Source organism: Sebastes umbrosus, chromosome 10 (assembly GCF_015220745.1).
Source record: "Sebastes umbrosus isolate fSebUmb1 chromosome 10, fSebUmb1.pri, whole genome shotgun sequence".
Taxonomy (NCBI): Eukaryota; Metazoa; Chordata; class Actinopteri; order Perciformes; family Sebastidae; genus Sebastes; species Sebastes umbrosus.
In genome coordinates, this window is record NC_051278.1 from 22,174,817 (window position 1) to 22,197,293 (window position 22,477).

The 22,477-nt window shown below is 40.5% G+C and overlaps 1 protein-coding gene across 1 annotated transcript in view; it reads right to left on the minus strand.

The window, feature by feature from the left end:
• The window catches only part of LOC119495114 (inhibitory synaptic factor 2A-like), a 31,602-nt gene that overhangs the window by 3,924 nt on the left and 5,201 nt on the right, over positions 1-22,477 (minus strand). Inside the window, exons 3-4 of the mRNA XM_037781336.1 lie at positions 17,427-18,597; positions 11,847-11,918 (exon numbers count right to left, since the gene is read on the minus strand). Of these exons, the coding sequence (XP_037637264.1) occupies positions 11,847-11,918; positions 17,427-18,592 (1,238 nt within the window). The 5' untranslated portion in view covers positions 18,593-18,597. The remainder of the gene's footprint in view (positions 1-11,846; positions 11,919-17,426; positions 18,598-22,477) is intronic.

Sequence of the window (22,477 nt, forward strand, 5' to 3'; positions counted from 1 at the left end):
TTCGCTGAAGGATGTGCTATACTCAAAGTGACAATGAATCCTGGGAACTGTCCTCACCCTTAAGATAAGTGTCGGTTAAGAACAGAGCTCTATTAAAGCCTTCAAGGGAGAAACCGGATGGAGGGCTGGATAGTAGTTTGGCAGGCTTTGACTTCCAATGCATCAATACGCCAGATTAAAGTCCCCGTGAAATGAAAAATACATTTTCCCAGTTTTAATCCTGTGTCACTGTGTTAATTGTTCATTTAACTCTTGTTATATGCCAGATATAGGTTTTAAAAAAACAGTATCAGAGTATTTGTGCATCAAAATCTGATCAAAATCTCTGTTTTCTTCCTCTTCCTGTAAACAGTTTCAAATGTTTAATAACTCATCCTGCACTCTGGGGCGCTTACTAAAATTCATCCAATCAAATGAGACCAAGCTAACCGAGCAATATGGAGACCAGCAAAGATGTGTTTGGATATCAGTGGGCAAAAACGCTGTGTTCATTTCCCAACAATGCCGCTGAGGTCTAATTCATTCAATCAAACTTTACAGATTTTCAACCGACTATGTGTCACTGCAGCGCGGCAGTACATGCAGTGAACGGCCACCGGATGATGACACAAGGACTCCGGGCGCTGTCCATCTGCATGTACTGCTCGTGGTGCAGTAACGTTGCCACACAGCCGGTTGAAAATCGGCAAAGCTTCAAATTAATTTCTCCCTCGTCCTCCTCCTGATCTAACAACAGGTGAGGGAGGTGTGTGTGTGGAGCGGTGTGGAGTCAACAGTCCTCTGCTCTGTTGGTACATATCCACAGGGACACAAGGCACTCTGCACCTGATTGGACGAACGCTTTCCATCGTAGGCTGCTGCTCCCAGCTTTCAAACCGGAACCAACATGGCGGATCGTTTGGAAACTTTCCTTTAGTAGTAGCCAAGACCTCAACTTTATGCAAATGAGGAGCAGCATATGTGACGCCCTGCCTCTCGAATCGTGCCGCCACGCTACCAGAATGCATTGCACGGCTGCTTACATAGACAATGAATCGGAAGCGTTAAAAGGACGGAGGCTGTGGACATGTACCATTCGGCTCCTAGCTCCATATCCAACTAAACTCTAAGCCCGCCCACTTTTTAGCGGCCCTTTCAAATGCGAAATATTCGATTTAAATACCTCTTGTAACTGTACATCGCTCAAATATTCTGTTTCACAGTGAGAAACGTCCCAGTGCAGCAGTTAGAGATGCTCTAACTTCTGTTTCATGGGGACTTTAAATGAAAAGCAAGTCAAAAATGAACAGGAGCCTTGGTTTGTGGCTGCTTGAAACTCATCATTATTGATATAAAAGGGGATTTTTAAGCATGTTTTGAACAAAACCTCTTTTTGCACAGTGCTTTGCTCGTTCTTCATTTTCTTATGTGCGTTTTCCACTTCAAATAAAACCTTGCAGGTATACACTGAATCCTTGACAATGAGAAACTCCATTTTTTAGAGCAGACTGAAGCCTTTATCTTGACAGAACTGCTGTTTCATGCAGCATGTGATGCACTTCGTATACTTATTCATATTATGCATTAATTCATTACCTCCAGCTTTTATCTCTATTTGTATCTTTTCTTGTTGTTGCATGTTAAAAAAATTGCCTCTGCTGTTTAAAGAATGTTGAGTTGACAGAAAGCAGAGCACAATCACAGCAGCACGGTGCAACGCAGAATAGCCTCAGCAATTATTAAGCAATTAATCACTTGGCAGATCAGTGCAATTACTGTACGCCGTGGACAAATGCCTCAGTGGGAAGCCAGAGGCAGCGCCGTATGATGCGGGTGGCGCCGGGGAGCAGGTGCTTGAGCAAACAAAAGCCCTATATCTAAGATCATCTCCGTGCACAAACAGATTGAAGCGGCTGGAGACGAGGAGGCTTTTCTAGGGCATTCCGCAAAGCAGATTAATCATCTCTTTAGCTATGCAGTGTGAGTAGCTGTTGCTGTGATCAGTGGCGAGCCGTTTGTTTGTCTGCGGTCGTGGTGTGCTGAGCACCATTCAATGATTGTTGCTCCTGGGAGGCATTCTGCTGCTGTGAGTTGTCTTTTTAACACGGCGTACTCTATTCATTCAGCAGCGCGTACCTGCTCGATGCTGCTCTCTGTTCTTTCTGCTGCTGGCACCTCTCAGCGTAAAGTCATTTCTCCTCCGGTGATTTCCCCTTCGGCCATTCAAAGTTCAAACTCTCCACTTGACAAGATGAGTGGTTCAGGCCCAGTACAGTGTAACATCTTCAGAACTATGACGGGGGCATAGTAGATTGAATCACTAGAGACTGACAGTTATTTCCTCCACTGACAGGCAACAGTTGAAGCAGAAACTTCCCACAGGTTATGTAAATCAGATGTGGAAATTCTTCCCCTGTCATGTATATCAGATTTAAAAGCCTCTGCCGCTGTCTATTACACGGCTTTCTGCTTCATAGACGCACAAAGAAAAACCCAATCTCATTAATGAGAACAAAACAGAATAGGCAATCTTGACAATTGTTCACCAAAACAACCACAGCGCCGCCATCTCAGCGTGGGATGCAAGTGCTAATTAGCTGCTTGCGTCTCATCATATCGCTTTGGAGTTGCCTTTCCCCCGAACTTAACTGTTTTTCAAAGTCATTGTTAGTTCCAAATTGGAAACAACTACGTCTCGTACTTTGATTCAAATGCTGGTTCTTATTCAACACAGCATGATAGGAATAAAATCCTTTAATGCTTTGATCAGAGCATGTTTATTAAACTGGGCTTCCTGCTGTACTCTAGGTTGACTCAGTGGTAGGCCACATATCATTTGCTACGGATGTTCTTGTAACTCTTGTTTGAACTACACATGTAGATAACAAGGGGATATGAAAAGCAGATCATACAGTCTCCATCTTTGAGTTGAATGTTTTTATTCCTTAAATACTAATACTAAAACCACTAATTCTAATAATAATATTAGAAAAACTCCTTTGTATTAGGGATGCTAATTTAGAATTTTTTTTCTAACAGATAGACGACCCCCGTTAACCGATCATTAACCGACAAGATTGGTGCTTCGCATGCAGCGGTGCTGTGGTTTTTATTGCCTAACAAGCCGCCCAGCTGCATCGATAAGCCGATGCACAAACAGGTTAAATCCATCATTTATCGCCACCTGCAGTGTATGTGCACAACAGACAATTGAGTCCCCGGTTCACCCGACACATGCAGCCACTTTCCCAGTAAAAGTCTCCACCGCATCATTTAGTTTAGCGGCAAGGTTGTCAGGTGTGTGTCTGCCTGGCGTAACGTTAGTAAATCAGTAAATCAATTCACTTTAAAATTCTGGGTCAATTGTGGGTGAATTCAGCAACTATTGCAACCATTTCATTCAAAATGATTCATCTGTAACTATGAAGCATTTCAAATTTGTGACAGCTCTAAATCCCGCCCCTGACTGGCCTCTTCTCCATGGCAACAGCAGCTGAGGCTCATGGGTATTGTATAGTATTTAGACCATGGACTATATACAAGAAGTGGACAGGGTCACTGTGAAGTCACCCATTGGTTTGTGGACTGCCGTTTTGACGCCTCAAATTCGTCATTTTGTCCGTCGCCAACTTGGCATCTTTTTTTTGTAACCAGAAGTGACATGAGAGAGTGGAGCTGAATAAGGTATTTTTAGGAAACTATAATGTTAATATTAACTTTCATGAACAGAAAACACACTGTAAAAGGGTTAAAGTTCTAAGACAAAAACATGGACTACGCCCAAACCAGACCACGCCCAGACATGACAATGCTGTGGTAGTGACCTGTCAATCATACCCTGCTTTATGGTCTATTTGACTCTAAATGGAACCATAATTTACTAAATGAACATCATGTTGTATTGAAAAAAGACTTGAAACTAGCGATTGAGACTCATGTTTACAATGTTTACCGAGGTAATAAATCAAGTGAGAAGTAGGCTCATTTTCTCATAGACTTCTTTTTGCAACCAGAGGAGTCGCCCCCTGCTGGCTATTAGAGAAAATGCAAGTTTAAGGCACTTCTGCATCGGCTTCACTTTTCAGATCCGGAGGTTGCCACCTGATTTAGACCTGTCCACCATGACAAAAATTCTGGACAAAACATGACACCTCAAAAACAAAGTTGAACTAATTAAAACTGGAAGATAAACCCAAAACTATCTGCATTGCTAGGTGAGAATTTTTTTTTTCTTTGTAAGATGGGTGAAGGGACCCTTTATAGGATCCCTTTTACCCTGATGTGATGGACAGTATCATTATAGTTATTCCCCTAATTTATTATCCATACATTCAGCCTCTCTCTCCCTCTCTCTTGCTTGCCATGTGGATGCCCCATTTGTTGCAGTGATGTATGAGATGCTGCAGTATACCGAGGGTGGGTAGAGACTGTCAGGGGAGAACTGAAGTCTGGATAAGACCCACAGATTGAGTACCTGAGCTCAGCAACTGCTCGACTCCTGAATTTATCGGACATACCGGAGATGCTGGACCGCTCTGGAATTAAGGGCCACATCTCGGGGGCTGCTAATCTTGGTTTCAGTTGCAACATGCAGTTGCTGTCTAACTTTGAGGGGTAACTTTTGGTCCCAACTTGCTCACACAGCTATTTGACCAGCAAATGATTATTGCTGACTTATCAGCAGTTTAACTCACTGTATTATTAGACTATTATAATAACAGGGATGCTGGTGATAGGGGGAGGTAGTTGTATGATTGCAGAGATGCACGATAAAGAAATGCTTTTATTTTCTCTCTCTAAAAACACCGCTCAGTCTAGTAAGGTTTGTGTAGCTGAAGCATACTAAACAGCACTATTTGCAGAATTTAAGATATTTATGACAATTGCTTTGGCAGAGATGGATAGGACCGTGACAGAGCACTACCCTGCTTGCCAACAGACTCTGCTCTATTCAATGACTTAAAAACCAATTGGGTGATCTGAAATAAACAACATTTAATGATACAGAGCACAGATGAAATGATAATCTGCCGCTTTATTAGCACTCCACAGAGTGCGTCTTCAATGGGATTTTATTACCGTACCACATGCTTTGGTTTAGTGACAACAGTCTGGGGGCACTTCTTTTGCCATCAGAAATTGTTCAGAGTTTGTTAATTAAGCCAAGCTGCTTCGCCGACATACAGAGTTGGCACGAGATAAAATCAGTGAGGTGAAAAAAGAGAAACTCAGCTATAGGCTGTTCTTTGCTCCTCGAACGCAGTGGGCTTATTGCTTCAGTCGTACAAATCATGCTGCTGTTACATCTATAATGTTTGCTTCTCAGTTAGATGAATCCCAAATGCACCCCGGTGCCTCATTTATCTGCTGTAAGACATAATGAAACAATTGGTCAAAATCAAATGACAGATAATGCCCTTCATGGGCTCATACCTTTTATTTACTGTTATAAATATTCTTACCTACCCACTCTGCTTAAACCCCCAGATTGAAAGCCACACTTACTTACGGTAATGGCTAAACCCTTGAAAACAAATCAAAGAAAAAGCCTGTCTGATCAATATGGGCACAAATAGACACACAGAGACACACTGCAGTATTCTGGCTGTAACACAAGAGTTCCTGCAGTACTTACAAAAATAAATTGAGGAGAATGAACACAGGATAAGATATACACACACTCCCCCTCATTCTGTTACCCTCCTTAATAACTCATTACAAGCGTAGTTTCTGATCACTGCACATGCTTCTGAATTCGCCTCTCTGGAACACAGCATCTATCTATCTATCTATCTATATCTACATATAATCACAGAGCTGACACTGAGACCGACACCGTTTCACGCTCACATTCACACCTATGGGTAATTTAGAGTCAACAATTAACCTAACCTGCATGTCTTTGGACTGTGGGAGGAAACCGGAGAACCCGGAGAAAACCCTGCTAACACGGCGAGAACATGCAAACTCCACACAGAAGATTGCAATCCGATGACCCAGAATGCATTTTAATGCCAGGTGTTCAAGGGGGTGACAGTTTGAGCTGTTTGTTGTATATACTGTATATGTTGTGATGTTTTAATTTTGTCTAATCTTGTTTTATTGCACTAGTTGTGTTTATGTTCTATGTTGTAATGTCGTGTATCGACTTGCCTTCTGTCGCGTCATTGTAAGAACGAGAATTGGTTCTCAGTTGACTTATCTGGTTAAATAACGGTAAAATAAATAAATATATATTAAAAAAAAAAAAAAAATTAAAAAAACCTTTGTTGCAGTGTTAGTTACATTAACTATTTATGTTCTTTGTATGATTAATGGAAATTAGAATCATGTAGAAAGATCATGACAAAGATTTTAATCATCTACTGTAAGAATTATCATTCATTGTGTTTGGCAAAACTGACACATTCTTTTCTTATCACTGACTTTGGCCTCGTTTATGTCAACATCTTTACGAGAACAGCTGGATGGAGGAGTAGGTGAACAGCTTCATTCTATTTAGGTGAACTCCATCTGTTTTAAAAACATAATTTAGTCCCACGAGAGTCTTCACGGATTGGTGGGCTGACAAGATTTGAAGGATCTTAAGTTAAGGCAGACACCAGGTCATCAGAAGAGACTGATTGACTTTGAATGGTTAAGGTTAGGCATTGATTTAGAATGGTTAAGGTTAGGCATTGACTTAGAATGGTTAGGGTTTGGCATTGACCTCGAATGGTTAAGGTTAGGCATTGACCTTGAATGGTTAAGGTTAGGCATTGATCTTGAATGGTTAAGGTTAGGCATTGACCTTGAATGGTTAAGGTTAGGCATTGACCTTGAATGGTTAAGGTTAGGCATTGACCTTGAATGGTTAAGGTTAGGCATTGACTTCGAATGGTTAGGGTTTGACACTGACTTTGAATAGTTAAGGTTAGGCATTGACATGGAATGGTTAAGGTTAGGCATTGACATGGAATGGGTAAGGTTAGGCCTGGGCCTTTCTGTTGTTGAATCTTATTTTTTGATGGCGACTCAGGCTCATTCATTAGAGGCTTAAATCTGTTTTCCAGTTTTATTGACTACACAGCTGCTCTCTGTTTTGCAGTGGTGAGAGTGGCTGTCGCTCTGCAGCATTCTGTCTCTGTTACCCTGCTGAGATATTGATGAAGGAAAGCCTTTTGTTTTTATTTTTGCTTCTACTTAGACCAACATCAGACACAAAGCTCCTATTTTGATGCACCAGAAGTAGAACTTTCAGTTTAGTCATGCTCCTTATAGGCAAGCCAGCGGCTCATGTATGGGTCAGTTTTGGTGTTCATTTGCAGAAGTTCTTGATTAGTGTGCGGCCCAGATCAGGGAATATGTCATCAGAATCTCCAATGTGAGGTGTATTGTGATGTTAAAGTAATGATCTTCATTTAAATGAATGTCTGTGTTAAGTTACTGTGAATGCAAACCAAACATTTCTACTGCTGCAGCTTCACATTAAAAGCATTTAACTGTGAAACACAAGTTGACTTTTAGACACAGACACAGGAAATGCACCGTGGTTGTCAGTGAGTCTGACACTGACCGCTATCGTTCATCAAAAATGCATCTACAAAACGAGACAACGGTCATTTTTATTATTCTTTGACAGCGGATCAGCTTTAAATATTTAATGGAGTAATGGAACAGTCTGGAGCAGCCACAGTGAGCTGTTAGATGAAGATCTGCAGGGGACAGGCAAATCTACAACTTCTCAGCAAGGTAACTACTTTCTCTTTCGCTGTTTGCAGACTCATGCCGTGAGCAGCATACAATCAGATCACGGTTGTTCACAGAATGATGGAAAAAGCCAAATTATTTCCTGACTTTTTAAAACATCAATAGTTTGTTTTGCTGCCCCCAGTATTCTGAGACGTGTAATGTTGGTATTAAAAGCACATTTTCTGTTACCACTAGTAAACAGGGTGTTGCCAAATCAACCAGGACTTCAATCTTACGAATTGCCAATTTAAGTTTGTTCACTTTCCATTTCCACACCATGTACACATGACATGACACTGTGAACATAAAGTCAATCGGCCTCATGCAATAACATTTTCATATTCTTATTTTAAATCTCTCTTACCTTTTTTCCCTGAGGCTTATGCGTATGAGTGCTTCAAGTTTTACCATGATCAACCACCTTCATGATGTGTTCATCATTTGATCATTAACATAATTAAGTCCTAGGTTGAAACTAAGATGAAACTGGAATTACCGCCTCGTGGTTGTATGCCTCCGCCAACCAGTAAAGTTGCAGTTTACATCCATGTCTGTCCAAAATCACAGCTCACAGAGACCTTGACTTGTGACCACCAAATTCTAATCAGTTTATCCTTGAGTCCAAGTGGATATCTGTGCCAGATGATCTACAATTCCCTCAAGGCGTTCCTGAGATATCGCTTTCACAAGAATGGGACGGACATGAGGTCACAGTGACCTTGACCTTTGACCATCAAAATCGTATCAGTTCATCCTTGAGTCCAGGGGGACGTTTGTGCCAAATTTGAAGAAAATCCCTCCAGGGGTTCCTAAGATATCACGTTCACGAGAATGGTATGGAAGGACAGGCGGACAATCCATAAACATAAAGCCTCTGGTCACGGCTGTCGCCGCCACGGAGGCATTAAAAATATCAAATTAGTCAGTGATGGCTTTACAGGACCCAGAAATTAGAAAATATGACTACAGCTGTCATCTGAGCAGAGCCACACTCACAGATATAAAGAATGGTTTGACATGAATTAAGATGCAGATGTCTTGCTGGAGCAACGCGGTGACTTAGAAGGGACGCGGTCAAGGGGACGTGACAGTCATGGAACTAGACAAGAGAATACATTTCATTACAGATAGACGTTATACAACAACAGAGGAGGTTCCCCTGGACAGCAATTTTCATTAGCTCCTGGGACAGCTTTTGGAGTGTGAGAATTTTCCTTTTTATAGCACATTTAGTTTTAGTTTTGTTTGTTTAAGCTCATTTCAGCTTGTTTAAACTCAAAATTCATTCAGATTAAGGCATTACAATTTCCAAGTCAAACAAGTTGTTTTTCCTTCTGTGGAGAAAGGCAGACTATCTGTACATGACTTGAACGACATGACTGATACCACATGACTGGTACCATGTGACTCGTACCACATGACTTTTACGACATGACTTGTTATGCGACACTTTGTATAAGAACAAATCAGTAAGGCCCAATGATTTCTCATCCACCTGTATCTGATATGAAACAAGGAACCTGTTTTCAAGTGCCCCTAGCAGCCATTTTGACATTGTCATTGCAGGATAAACACAGACATAATCAATAACATGAATTATATCCCTGTTCCATTTAGGTGGGTCAGGGCTGTTTTGTGCATGCTATAGCCAATGAACGTATATTGATAAGAAGCGAAAGCTAATTGTTCGTTCCATTGCAACATCAGTACCCAGCAGCAAAGCTATGCTTCCGCCATTTTGGACTGAAAGCGACTACCGGACGCCAGTAAAACGTCCGTCTACAAAGAGTCGTACAATAGTAAAACAAAAATATTTCTATTCTATTGTCATATTCTACCGAAAAGGCCTGTGTTGAACAATACAATATTATAGATAATAAGCGTTTTCAGTCCAAAATGGCGGCAGCAACTGTTGTCTAACAAACACTTGAGTTTGGTCTCTTTGCGTCTATTCTGTGATACACTAAATAGAACAGGCCCATAATTAATTTCATCAATTACACCTGTGTTTGCCTTGCTACGACATATGTCCAAATGGCTGCTTTGAAAAGGGCCAACATGGTTTTACCAAGCCCCCATGAAGAGCGCCGGTCGTTGATCCCAACTTTTGTAGTGGTCAAACGGCGGCACTGCAACTTCTGTGTCTGTCACGTGATGCCATTGGGCCCAAAAGACTTTTTCCCATAGACTTCCATTGGGAAAGAGACATCTGTAACTCAGCGGATCATTTCTTTAGAAGTAAATCACTCTAATAGTCCTTATTTAAATCATTAGGTCATAAAAGTTATAAAATGCACTAATAGCTGAATCCAGAGTTATTTTTCCCTTCCTCCGTTCATGTGAATGAGACCCAGACCGAGGCTGGAGCGCAAGCCGTGACGACGGCGTAACGTTGGGACCCAGTGACCGAGTCATGTGACCGAGCGGACGCTACTGCGTATGTTCCACATGCCCAAGATCTGGGTATTTCTCCAGACGGAAGTCGAGCCATTTTGTCTTCATGCGCCACTGAGCAACTTTTATAGGAATGAACGGGGCCCCGCCTCCAACGCTGTATCCAGTTCTCTTAATACATCCATGGGTTTTACACCACAATCTGGGTCAGTTTGACACAATGTACTCGTCAAGGGAGAAGGCAGAGGAGGCATCTTGTAGAAAATGTTACATAAAGCAAAAATCCTGAAAAGCATGTCCAGGACAGGGCAGTTTTCCTTTCCTTTGCACAAAATATCCAATGGTATGTATCCAAAATGAGTTTATAGTGTTGTGAATATCTGAAATTCACCCAAAATAATCCAAAAAGACAGCAGAGTAAGAGACAGCCCTTTTTTGTACTTTTGTATATAAAAACAAGCTCTATTGTAGTGCAGTGTATTCAGCAAGGATACAAAGTTTAAATCTATAATTTGTGATTTTGAACATGGTTTTGAAGCCACTCTCACTCAGGCCCATGTGAAAACAACCGAGAAGTTCCACTGTGCAAAGTGCATTGCCTGGAGAGTGTTTCCCAAACAGCTGTCTGTTTCCTGTTTTAGAGAACAAGGGAACAAGTGGGTTCAGCAGTGGAGGCTTTTGGAGTGAAGTGACAAATGACACAAGGTTACAGCTTGAGTCGATTTCCCACCTGCTTCTGAGCCATTTTATAGCTCAGAACACATCAGAGCACTTACGCCACACAAAACCTCTGTGTATTTTGACAGAAATACAAAAACCCTAGAGCGTTAATCCAGTCGTTGTTTCTAGAAAGAAATCTGACGTCTTATGTGACCTCATAAAATCCTAGATCCTCATATACTCTGTGACATGGTCAGCTGTACTTCCTATTTCACTTCCCACAGCTGTGAATGGTTTACTTATTAGTCACAGTTGGGCCATACATTCCCCAGAAACCCTTGCAAATGATATTGGCGGTATAATCTATTGCATCATCCATTGTACTGTAGAAAAACATGCTATAGTGCAACGCCTAATATATCATATACAATACTGCCGGTAGCTGCACATTTACTTTTTTGGCTTACTCTTTCCATATCCCTGATACTCATGTTATGATTCTTCTTCTAACATTATTAGTATTTTTTTAGCTGTCTAGCCTTAGTCAGATCACTGTTAACGCAATACTCTCCATACATTTTCTGCACATCACTGTACCAAACCATAATACTGCATTTATACTGTACATTTCAAGAAATATTCTTATCTAATTCTTATTTAAACCATTCTGGCATTTATATTTAACACACTTAATAGATCCCACTTCTCAGCATTTTGTATTTACTTATTTGCACTGTGGTTATATGTTATATATTGCATGATTTAATGCAAATATTTGTACATATTTCTTATATTTCTCTACATATATTGTGTTTATATTGTGACATTATGTACATATTGTAGCATTATGTACATAATTTACATGATACATACTACTTTATTTCTATTTTCTTACATTTCTTTGTTTATATAAGAGCAACTGTAATGCACCAATTCCCCGGGAGCAATAATGTATTCTGTGATTCTGAAACACCTCTTGTAAGCATCCATCTTTCACACTGAACCAAACTATCATACAAAAAAAACAGCATTTAATGCAGCATTAACAACACTGACATCAACGACAGTGAAAAAGGGCCCACCTGTAAATGATGCATGCGCTGTTTCGACAAGTGTCACAATTTGCTGTGTCTTGTCCTGTTCGGTAGGTGAGCCTGTGAACAGAGAGATGAAAAGATATATGTGATCTCCAGTGACAGGCTTTAGCTTCCATATTTTCAACACCTGTGGGCATCAGCTATCAGCCAAAATTTGTTCAGCTTGTTTTTTTTTGTTGTTTTTTTTACCTTGTTTATTCCCAACAGTTGGAAATGCAGCAAGGGCTCTGATCCTGCAGTTCTCTCAGATATGGCTAATCAAGTGTGTAGACTTGCTGATTTTACATAACGGGATTACCTCGCTTTGCCACAACATAGTTTTAAAACAGGTTCTGTGTCTCTATCCTATAGGCAACAGGAAGTAGGTAGCAACTAAAAGCTGCATGAATCATGCATAATGGAAAATCAATACCTTTATATTCTGAGCTATACTGTACCTTTTATTTCTAGTCCAACTCAATTTGCTACAGACATAATGAACATCAGGGATTCAAAAAAGCAATCACCAAGACAAATTGTATCTGCTCTTTTTATGGCATAGGTGCACAGCCCTGAGGTTTCTGTGGTCTTTACTGTGTAAGAGTTGTGATTTGTTTTGTTGAAAGACCTCCACAAAGGACCTACATAAGCCATCTCTCTGGGCTTATGCGTACACATGTCAAAGATGACACATTAAATATGCAACGGCTTTGTTGCCCGAGTCCTCGCCTTTCAAATCGCCTGTTTTTATTTATTTATATGTCCTCATTTGAGTTTACGTAAGCATGCACTGGGCCTGCATAATGTTATTTGCGATATAAGTCACTGCATGCAGTGGCAGGCTGCAGTGGTCTGGGGGATGATGGGAGGGGCTGTGTTAGAGCCGCACATGTAATTACTTGCTGTCACGGCAGCCCCCTTCGCCCTGTTGGATGACATGTGGAGGGCTTGGACCTCAACCGCTCGCCATGACATGAGAGGTGACCTCATCGGGGGAGAGAGAGCAAGCGCGTGGATCGAAAATGCTGATGGGAGCTCAAGGTCAACAAGTTCATCCATCCTGCCCTGCTACCAAATGAAGTCTCTCTGAACAGCTGTGAGCAAGGACAGTAACTCACCGCACAGACAAGGTCCACACTAACGCTGTGCTTGCTGCCTGGCTTTTCATGTACATCCTTGTAATTTAAAGAGCTTCGCTCTGATAATCAAAACGTATTAACCTAAATTCATAATCACCGCGTGTACTCAGCACACTTCCCATTCAGGGTAAAATGCTCATGACCCAGTATAGTGTCAGTGTATTAAAAAGCACAGAATGTCGCAGAGAAAGACTTCATAGATGCTTCATGGGGGAAAAAAAAAATAACTGCACCTCTGAAAGTCGCTCTCTAAGCCGACTATTTGTTGGCACAGATTCGCTGCTGCGTTGTCTGCCCACGTCAGCTGTCCTGGGATATGTTCTGCCCTCGTCATTCCACTTTTACTGTCCACACCCCCTGCCTACGTGGCTGCTGCTCTGCCTGCATGAGCACTGCATATTATTTTGTTTTCATTGATAACCTGTGGTGGAAAACTACAATCACATCAGGACGCTTTGTCTCAAACTGTTTTAAATTCTGGGTAAATACTGTATGTCATCCTATATTATACACGTGATTTGTATATAGTCTACAGACACAGCAGACATTTTTTACTGCAGCATCGTGACTCGCATGGTTAGAGACCTTCATATCTAATCCTATAACAGTATTGTGGCAATTTTATCAATATAGTATAACCTAAAGTTGACATGCATCACACATAATGTAGAAAAAATAACGAGCTATGGACTGAAAAACGAGGTCATGCAAAAGACTAATATTCTGTGTGTAACTGTGTTGTTGTCTGTCTTGCAACCACTTTGAGATAAAAACCTTGAACACTGCAGTTTATGTTTCAGGGTTTTAAGATATATTCAGTTATGAAATTATAATATCTAGGGCTGTCACTCAAACTCACAAAATATTGAATCGGGATTAATCACGAATTAATCGTTCATTTTTTATCTACCTTAAAGGGAGATTTGTCGAGTATTTAATACTCTTATCAACATGGGATTGGATAAATATACTGCTTAATGCAAATGTATGTATATATATATATAAATATATTATTGGAAATCAATTAACAACACAAAACAATGACAAATATTGTCCAGAAACCCTCACAGGTACTGCATTTGGCATAAGAAATATGCTCAAATCATAACATGGCAAACTGCAGCCCAACAGGCAACAACAGCTGTCAGTGTGTCAGTGTACTGATTTGACTAGGACTTGCCCCAAACTGCATGTGATTATCATAAAGTGGGCATGTCTGTAAAGGGGAGACTTCTGTGGGTACTCATACAACCCATTTTCATTCACATATCTTGAAGTCAGAGGTCAAGGGACCCCTTTGAAAATGGCCATGTAGGTTTTTCCTCGCCAAAATTTAGCACATATTGAGCGATTCCTTAGGTTTTTCCAGTTTCATATGGTTCAAGTATCTTCACTCTAGCTTTAAAACTGAGCCCGCTACAACCTAAAAATTGCAAGTTGCGTTAATGCGTTATTAAAGTGTTAACTTTGACAGCCTTAGTAATATCATAAGTGCCTAACATCAAGCATTGTCAAGTGTCACTGACCCACTGTGAAAGAGATGACAAGCACATGGTTTGAATGGTGTTTCCTCTTTGCAGGATGTCACTGATGACTATCCAACATTTCGCGTGACTTCATCAATCTTACAGTAAAGGGATGTGAAACAGATGACAAGCACATGCATTGTTTTGAGCTCTTGTACTTTTGCACGTAATATGTTTCTCGCCTGTAAAAGGCTCATGGGACATGTGAGGGGCAGGAAGTAAAATCCCCAAGTCAAATGGAGAAGTGGCATATTTTGTAATACTGTAATTTCAAGGGCTGTCAAAGTTCCCCATGTTATGATTTGAGCATCTTTTTTATGCTAAATGCAGTACCTGTGAGGGTTTCTGGACCATATCTGTCATTGTTTTGTGTTGTTAATTGATTTTCAGTAATAAATATATACATACATTTGCATAAAGCAAGCATATTGCCCCACTCTATGTTGATAAGAGTATTACATACTTGACAAATCTCCCTTTAAGGTACATTTTGAACAGACAACGAAAAATGTGCCATTAATTCGTGATTATTCACGATTAAATATTTCAATCGATTGACAGCCCTAGAAGTGGAGATAACGCCTATGAATAAAATCCCTTCTTACAAACATTGTGCCTATACCTTTACTGGACCAATGGACTACTTTATCCTTTCACTGAATGTATGTATGCTAAAAGCTGTGGGCTTAAAAATCACTGGGCATCATGTATTTATTCCCGGTGAGAACAGGGAGGCTTTTAGTTGGATTCATCTCAAAAAGTAGCTTTAAAGAAGGCTATCTGACTGTCCAGCCATGCCAAAATGGTAAGAGTACTGTGGAAGGCATTGCTTTGCGTCCTGTAACTGCACCTCTCTAATAACGCTGAATGAACACAACACAGTGTGGGCACTATACGAAGGCACAGTTTCGTGGAGATGAAAGGCAAAGCGTTATGAGGCTGCACTAATTGGTCCTTTACAACTAAGTTCCACAGAGTCACACCGGGGTGCCTTTTCCTCGAACTGGATATGGATAAAACTTAAAATACAATTTGCTTTGTGTTGCTATGGGCTTTAGAAATGGAGTACATTGATTCGTACAATATCTCTGCTGTAGGAGCCTGGCCGTGGACATGGCTCGAGGACTTTATGAAGCTAGTTAATGAATTTTTCTCCTTTACAGGTACGGCTCTAATGAAATATGACACATTAAGAATTATTGGGAGCACACTTGCCCTTGCATTAAAATGACACAGAGAGACAGTATTAACATGCATTGTGCTGTGTATTTGAAATGCCCCATTACACCTCGATGGTTGAACATATCACACCACTCGTAGAATGTTTTAGCCATGCTAGCGCTACGGCTCGGTGATCATCTGACTTTTAAGTAATACGTTTTCTCTTATTCAGTGAAATATCTCAATCTACTTAAAGGAACTTGAAGGATTGGCACTACATTTTGCTCAGATATTCATGGTTCTCAGAGGATGAAGCCTAATGACGTTTGTGATCCCCTGATGTTTCTTCTATCGCCACCATGAGGTTGACTTTTTTGGGCTTTATTGAAATATCTATGGTAAACATTATACCTGCTAAACATTAACAATAACAGCAATGTCAGACTGATGTGAGCATGTTAGCACACTGATGTGAGCCCGATGGTACGCTGGATGTAGCAATGGTGTAGGAAAATATCGATACATGCAGGGTTGGATATTAACTTTTTTGTCTACCTGCCACTGTGGCTGGTGGTTTCCAAAATTTGACCAGCCTCTCAATAGATCACCATTGCTTTTTTGTCTGGTGGTCGAAGCAAATCTAGCAGCCACTTGCATATAATTTCCGATCATGAATACACGTGAGTATCGTAATATTGTGTTTTGTGATATCGATTCTTAAAAAGACTGTATCGATTTTTAATTAATAGTTTACATGCAAAGATTCGTGACAGACAGTTGCTGTGGTTGCACAAAAAGTAGTGCAATAATGTTGGATGTGACAGGGACTGTGATAAATGCAAATACAGATCCCACTGTTCTGATTGCATAAAAAAGTAAACTTTTTTTTAACTCAGATTTCATGCATACTGTATGGCGGTGTGTTCTTTATACTATGACAGTTTTCCTAAAATTAGATTAAAAAAGGGCAATATATTGTCTTGCTTACAGTATCACAATATATTGAATAGTAGCCCCTGTATCGCATCGTACGTGTCGTAGTGCCAGATTCTTGCCAATACACAGCCCTAGGATGTAGACTTTGTCTAGTTAAAGGATCATTTAGGTCTTATTTTTCTAGTTTAGCACCTCATTTGTAACTGTTCATAATAAAATTGCACTTAAGTGAATTGCTAAAATCTGGGAACACAGTGACATCGCTAAAAAGAAATCTGACGAGGCAAGAAACCCCAACAGTCAGACAACTATACAGGTTTCAAACAATCCTCCTTATGCTTAAACTTATCTGGAAGAGAAACCAAAAACAAACTTTAAAGTCAATACAAAAAAAACTGCCCATCACAGTTTAAAGACCGATTTCCTGGTTCAAATTTGACATATCATACTTGCCGCCCACACAGTTTTCCTGTGAGATGAGGGATTATTGCCAACATTTCTTTCTCTGTCTTTTGGTTTTAACTCCAAATAAAGCGGTTAAAGTAATCTGGCTTAACTGTTGGCTTGTTTACAACAATGACTGCTTGTATTTATTGGTGTGGTTGTACTGATGTTGCTGTGTTCCCAGATCTTAGCATCTTTGGTGGTGAGTACAACGTATAGAAATGATGACCAAAGCCACGAGATTGAAGACTAAGACTCCTGGTGTAATAGATTAGAATTACCTGTTATCATAGTTTTTTCCTGACAGCACACTGTGAAATGTGCATCTGTGTACAATGTATATTGCATGTATAAAAGTGTGTAAAGCTTACTGTACTCACCCCTCTCTCTGCGCTTCACCCTTCTCCAGCTCCTGAATAACTCCAAGTAGGACCTTGATGGTCTCCTGGCTCGAGTTGATGAGGCTCTCCATGGCCTGCAGCTGTGCTTTGATATCCTTGTCTCCAGATAAGGGCATTATCTGCTGGCTGCTCCCCATGCCTGGGGCGCGTGTGTCTCTGGGAGGAAAGCCCTCATCCCCCCCAACTGTTTGCTGGAGTTTAGAGGAGGCTGACACATGCCTTGTCCGACACTGCCCTTGTGACTGCACAGAACATTTGGCACTATGGGGAAGTGTCTGCGACTGCTGTTCGCTTAGCTGCGTACCCTTTTTCCGTTTACAGCTCACAGACGGGCTTCCTAAAGACTCCACCTGTGTCAAAGAGTTCCAGGCACCAGGGCCAGCGCCCTTTGACTTGTCCTGTGAAAACTCTGACTTAGCCAGCTGGCGCTTTGAGGAAGTGCCAGCGTCCATGTCTTCTTTGGGTAATCCTTTGTGTTTGGTCCTTGTCCCACAAACCTGGTACTCTGTTTCGCTTTTGGAAGGAGGGCTGCTCGGATGGCACTCTTCCGAGAAATGTGAAGAGTCTGGACAGGAGGGTCCGTCCACGCAGTTGGCACTGGAAAGCAAATCCTCTGTATCACTGCTGTCATCAGTGTGGTGAAGCAGTGCTTTTGTCTGCCCCACAATCTTACCCTTGTACTTAGAGGACTCCCCGATAGGTTGTCCATCCTCTCCTGCTGTCTTTATATCACTCAAAAACCCATTGTTTTGTCCTTTATAATCTTCCACCAAAGCAGTATGTTTAAATGTATGTCCCTTTTTCCTCTCGAAAGGGAAAGTCTTGTATCGCTTAGTGAGGTCCGGCGAGGTCTGGACACCAGTACTCTTGGTCACGTTTGGAATAGAGCGTCTGGCAGGCATGGTCATGTACTTTCGGTGCGTCACTTTGCAGGAAATGGATCTGGAGCGTTTTGCCCGACGCTCATTCTGAGCTTCACAGATATCCTTAAAACGCACTTGTAAGGCCTTGTTTCTCTTCTTCACCTGCTGCTTGCCTGATTCTGGTCCAGATTGTGCGTCAAGGCTGTGTGAATGGCCTGTCTCTGAATCGGAATCTTCTGAATTTGAGAGAACAACGCATTTGGTGTCTTCTTTGCTCACCATATTTCCTGAAAAAAGGTAAAGAGAAAAAAGTGTGTGTTACTCTGTTATCTAGCGGGAAGGAATCTGATCTATAATCACACCAGTAAGATACTATAACAAATTATTCTTTTCTCCTCTGGGACTTTAACTTAAAATTCTGGTAACACATTATTAACCTTTATTAAAGACACAATCTGTGATCCGTGATCCAAATCGAAGATCCAACATTTACAGTACAGTATTTATCAATACACATTTGGAAATATGCCAAAAGTAAAACGTTTTAAACTACAATACGACAAAGATAAAAAATTGGAATGTCAATCACTTAAAATAGTTAATCCCGATTAATTGCAAATTAATCACACATTTTTGATCTGCTCAAAATTAACCTTAAAGGGAGATTTGTCAAGTATTTAATACTCTTATCAACATGGGAGTGGGCAAATATGCTTGCTTTATGCAAATGTATGTATATTTTCATTACTGAAAATAAATTAACAACACAGAAACCCTCACAGGTACTGCATTTAGCATAAAAAATATGCTCAAATCATAACATGGTAAACTCAAACTCAAGCCCAACATGCAACAACAGCTGTCAGTGTGTCAGTGTGCTGACCTGACTATGACTTGCCCCAAACTGCATGTGATTATCATAAAGTGGGCATGTCTGTAAAGGGGAGACTCGTGGGTACCCATAGAACCCATTTTCATTCACATATCTTGAGGTCAGAGGTCAAGGGACCCCTTTGAAAATGGCCATGCCAATTTTTCCCCACCAAAATCTAGCGTAAATTTTGAACGTTATGAAAACATCTTTGTTTGGTAGATCCCTGCAGAAATGACACCTTAATCATTTTGATATGTATTCAATGAAAACAAGAATAATGATGTAGAAATGATCATTTCCCTCTAACATCACAAATCACATCACAATTGCAATATCAGTCAATTAGATATTTTTTCAAAATCATTCAGCCTCAATTTTTTATTAAAGAACCAGATAATAAATAACAGTTGATTATTTTTTGTACGGATGATTCAACCCGGAGAGTTTCAATTCCATCCAAGCTTTAGAAGTGCTCCGACTGTGAGTCACCTAACGTCGTCTATAGAGAAAATTAATGGAACTTCCTTCTTTTCCAGGACCACGGGCGCCTGAATAAGCTCCTTCCACTTCACAACTCTATACCTTGCCCAATGTTTTGTTCTTCTAGCCTTTCTTGCAGCACAGCTCATTGCTAACTCTGCCAACAATTGCAACTGGTAGTTATGTACAGTCATTTTTCAAAAGCGAGCTCGCCTGCCAAAAGTCTGATCACTTGCTTCGGGACACCTTTTTGGAATAATAATTGTGTTAAGCGCGCTACGCACCTTGCTCCAGCTGCCACCATTCAGAAACTCATTGACTTATGTCAGTTGTCAGCCTCAAATAATACACAGCTCAAGCTTGTAGCACAGTTCTGCTGTTAACTAACTTGGGGTGTTAGCGCTGTCAAGATGCCAGATCACTGTTTTACCTCATCCAGCTAAGTATTTGCCGATTATCTTAACATATTTAATGTGAGTTCATGTCGTTCAGGAGATGTTTGTGCACTTTACAATAAACTATAAGCTGCTGTCTGTTATTGTTCTCCCTATGGTCTCTTATTCTCCCTTTTTTCTTTTTGGCTTTTATTTTACAAATGCATGATGACTCATTTATGTTATTGATTTGTGTAGAGGTGAAATAGAAATACTCATGTTTCAGTATTAAGTGTTTTGGGCTCAATTGGCTTTATGGCTTATTTCCCCCTGGGCTCATGTCATTTTTGGGGTTTCCTATTGGATCACTGTAGACTCCGATCTCTCTTAGAGGGTAACAGTGTACATGAGCTTGATAGTGATTTAAACACTCTGCCGCATTGCTCGCGGCCCGTTCTCTTGGCTTCATGGGAAACTCTTTGTGTGGAGTCGCATTTACATTTTATCCACACAGATTCAGCTATACATTACAGAAACATTCCAACTCAAACAAATGGGTTTATGTGACAGCTCGCTTTATGGTTCTTCGTATCATAATTACATCTAAACTGCTGAGCTCCTGTTCTCTGCTCTATGCCGGTACACTCAGCTGCACTCATTGCCAACCTCAAGCTTCCTGTATATCTACCCACTTACCTTATCAATGCTACATAACATTTCTTAAGATTATTTTTTTTGTATTTTTCTGCATTTAGATTGCCTGATAGTATGTTCCCCACAATAATTGGAGGTGTTTCGTTAAGGAATAGCTGTGGGGCGGGTGATTAGGGTATAGTATAATCCCCTTGTAGTCTGAGGTCCCTGGCAAAGGGAATGACCACACAGCAGCTCTGGCCCACACATACTAGACTCTACATAATAGCTGGTGTTGGGCTCCTCCACTCGTATCCACCTGTAAGCTCTGAGTCTAAACTCCCCGGGGGGAAATTTATTATCTTCACTCCCCAATCTCTGCTGTGCTGAGCGGACTGACGAGGTCAGAGCCCAGACACCAAATAAAAAGTCTGTACACAACTCTGCGATCACATAATAAATCGGTTCCACAAGAGTTGGCTGACTGAACTGACCTTAAACTTTAAATGTTTACAGATTACTGTTAGTTACAACTTTTTTTTTATTAAGGCTTGAGGAACAAAACAAAGTGATTGAATACGTTTTATCGATGGCTTGAAATTACTTGGACATATTTGTAAATGAGAAACATTTTTCGATTTAGAGTAGGAGTGTTAAAGTCTCCAAAAAGTGTGAAGCATATTTTTTCGAACAACTGTTTTAGCATTCATAAACCACGGGTTTGTACAACAGTTTAATGATAGAAACTGAAATAACTACTTTGAAGAATTCAAACCGTAGTTGTTCATAATCGATAAATCAATAAAAGAACGTCTTGTGTTTGTAAATGCAGCATTACGATGAGCTAGAATCGATCTGCTTCATTTATAGGATGTATCTTGTTTAATTACCGTCATACAGTACTATTGATGCACCAATCATTAACATAAATTTCTCATTTAATTAGAAACTAATTTCTTAGCTTTATTCCTCATTACAAAAATAGTTTAAATCACTTTCATTTTTACAAAACCTTTCTTTTATTTTTACATATTTCCAATGACATAGTTTGATTTATATTGATTATGTAATAAGTCACACACCGCTTTGATCACACACAAGAGCTAAAAATGATGTTCATAATAAAACAGCTTGCTGCTGTAGTCACTCCCCAAGCAGAGTTTCAAATTACGGTCCATATGATCAAATGAGAAATATTGCATTTTCTGTCTCCTCAGTGATGAAACGCGGTTCATAGCTTGAAATACATCAAGCAGCACAAGGAAATGAAATGATGTCTGATATGGTTGAAAGGAAACATCAGAAAGAGCCGGTTAATCATTTTCATATGACAAGACACCACGCGATAAATAAACTCCAATGAATCATTTATTACCACACAAAAGCAAGCTATTCATGGTGTCGTCGCTTCTCTGAAAGTAATCATGTTTTATCATTCGGAGACATTGTAAATCCATCAATGTGATTGTTCTGGTGGGGAAATTTATACTGAGGAGACATTTCCTTACTGTCAGTTTCACGACTCCCGTGAAATTAGTAAAAAGGAAAAGCACGGGTGGATAAGATGGATGTTAATTTCTGGTCTGCGGTTGATCTGCAGCGCATGTCGAGCTCGAGTGACATAATGACTAAACGTGAACGAGAAACTCAGTGACATTTCAAAAGAATACACACTTTTTAAAGATGGCAAAACTGTTTGTTCCATGTGACTCTGCATTTTTTTGGTGCGAGTGTACATACACTCATATGTAGCCTGGTCGCACGAAATCCACCTGCTTGGGTGGGAGCAAGGGGGGGGCAATTGAA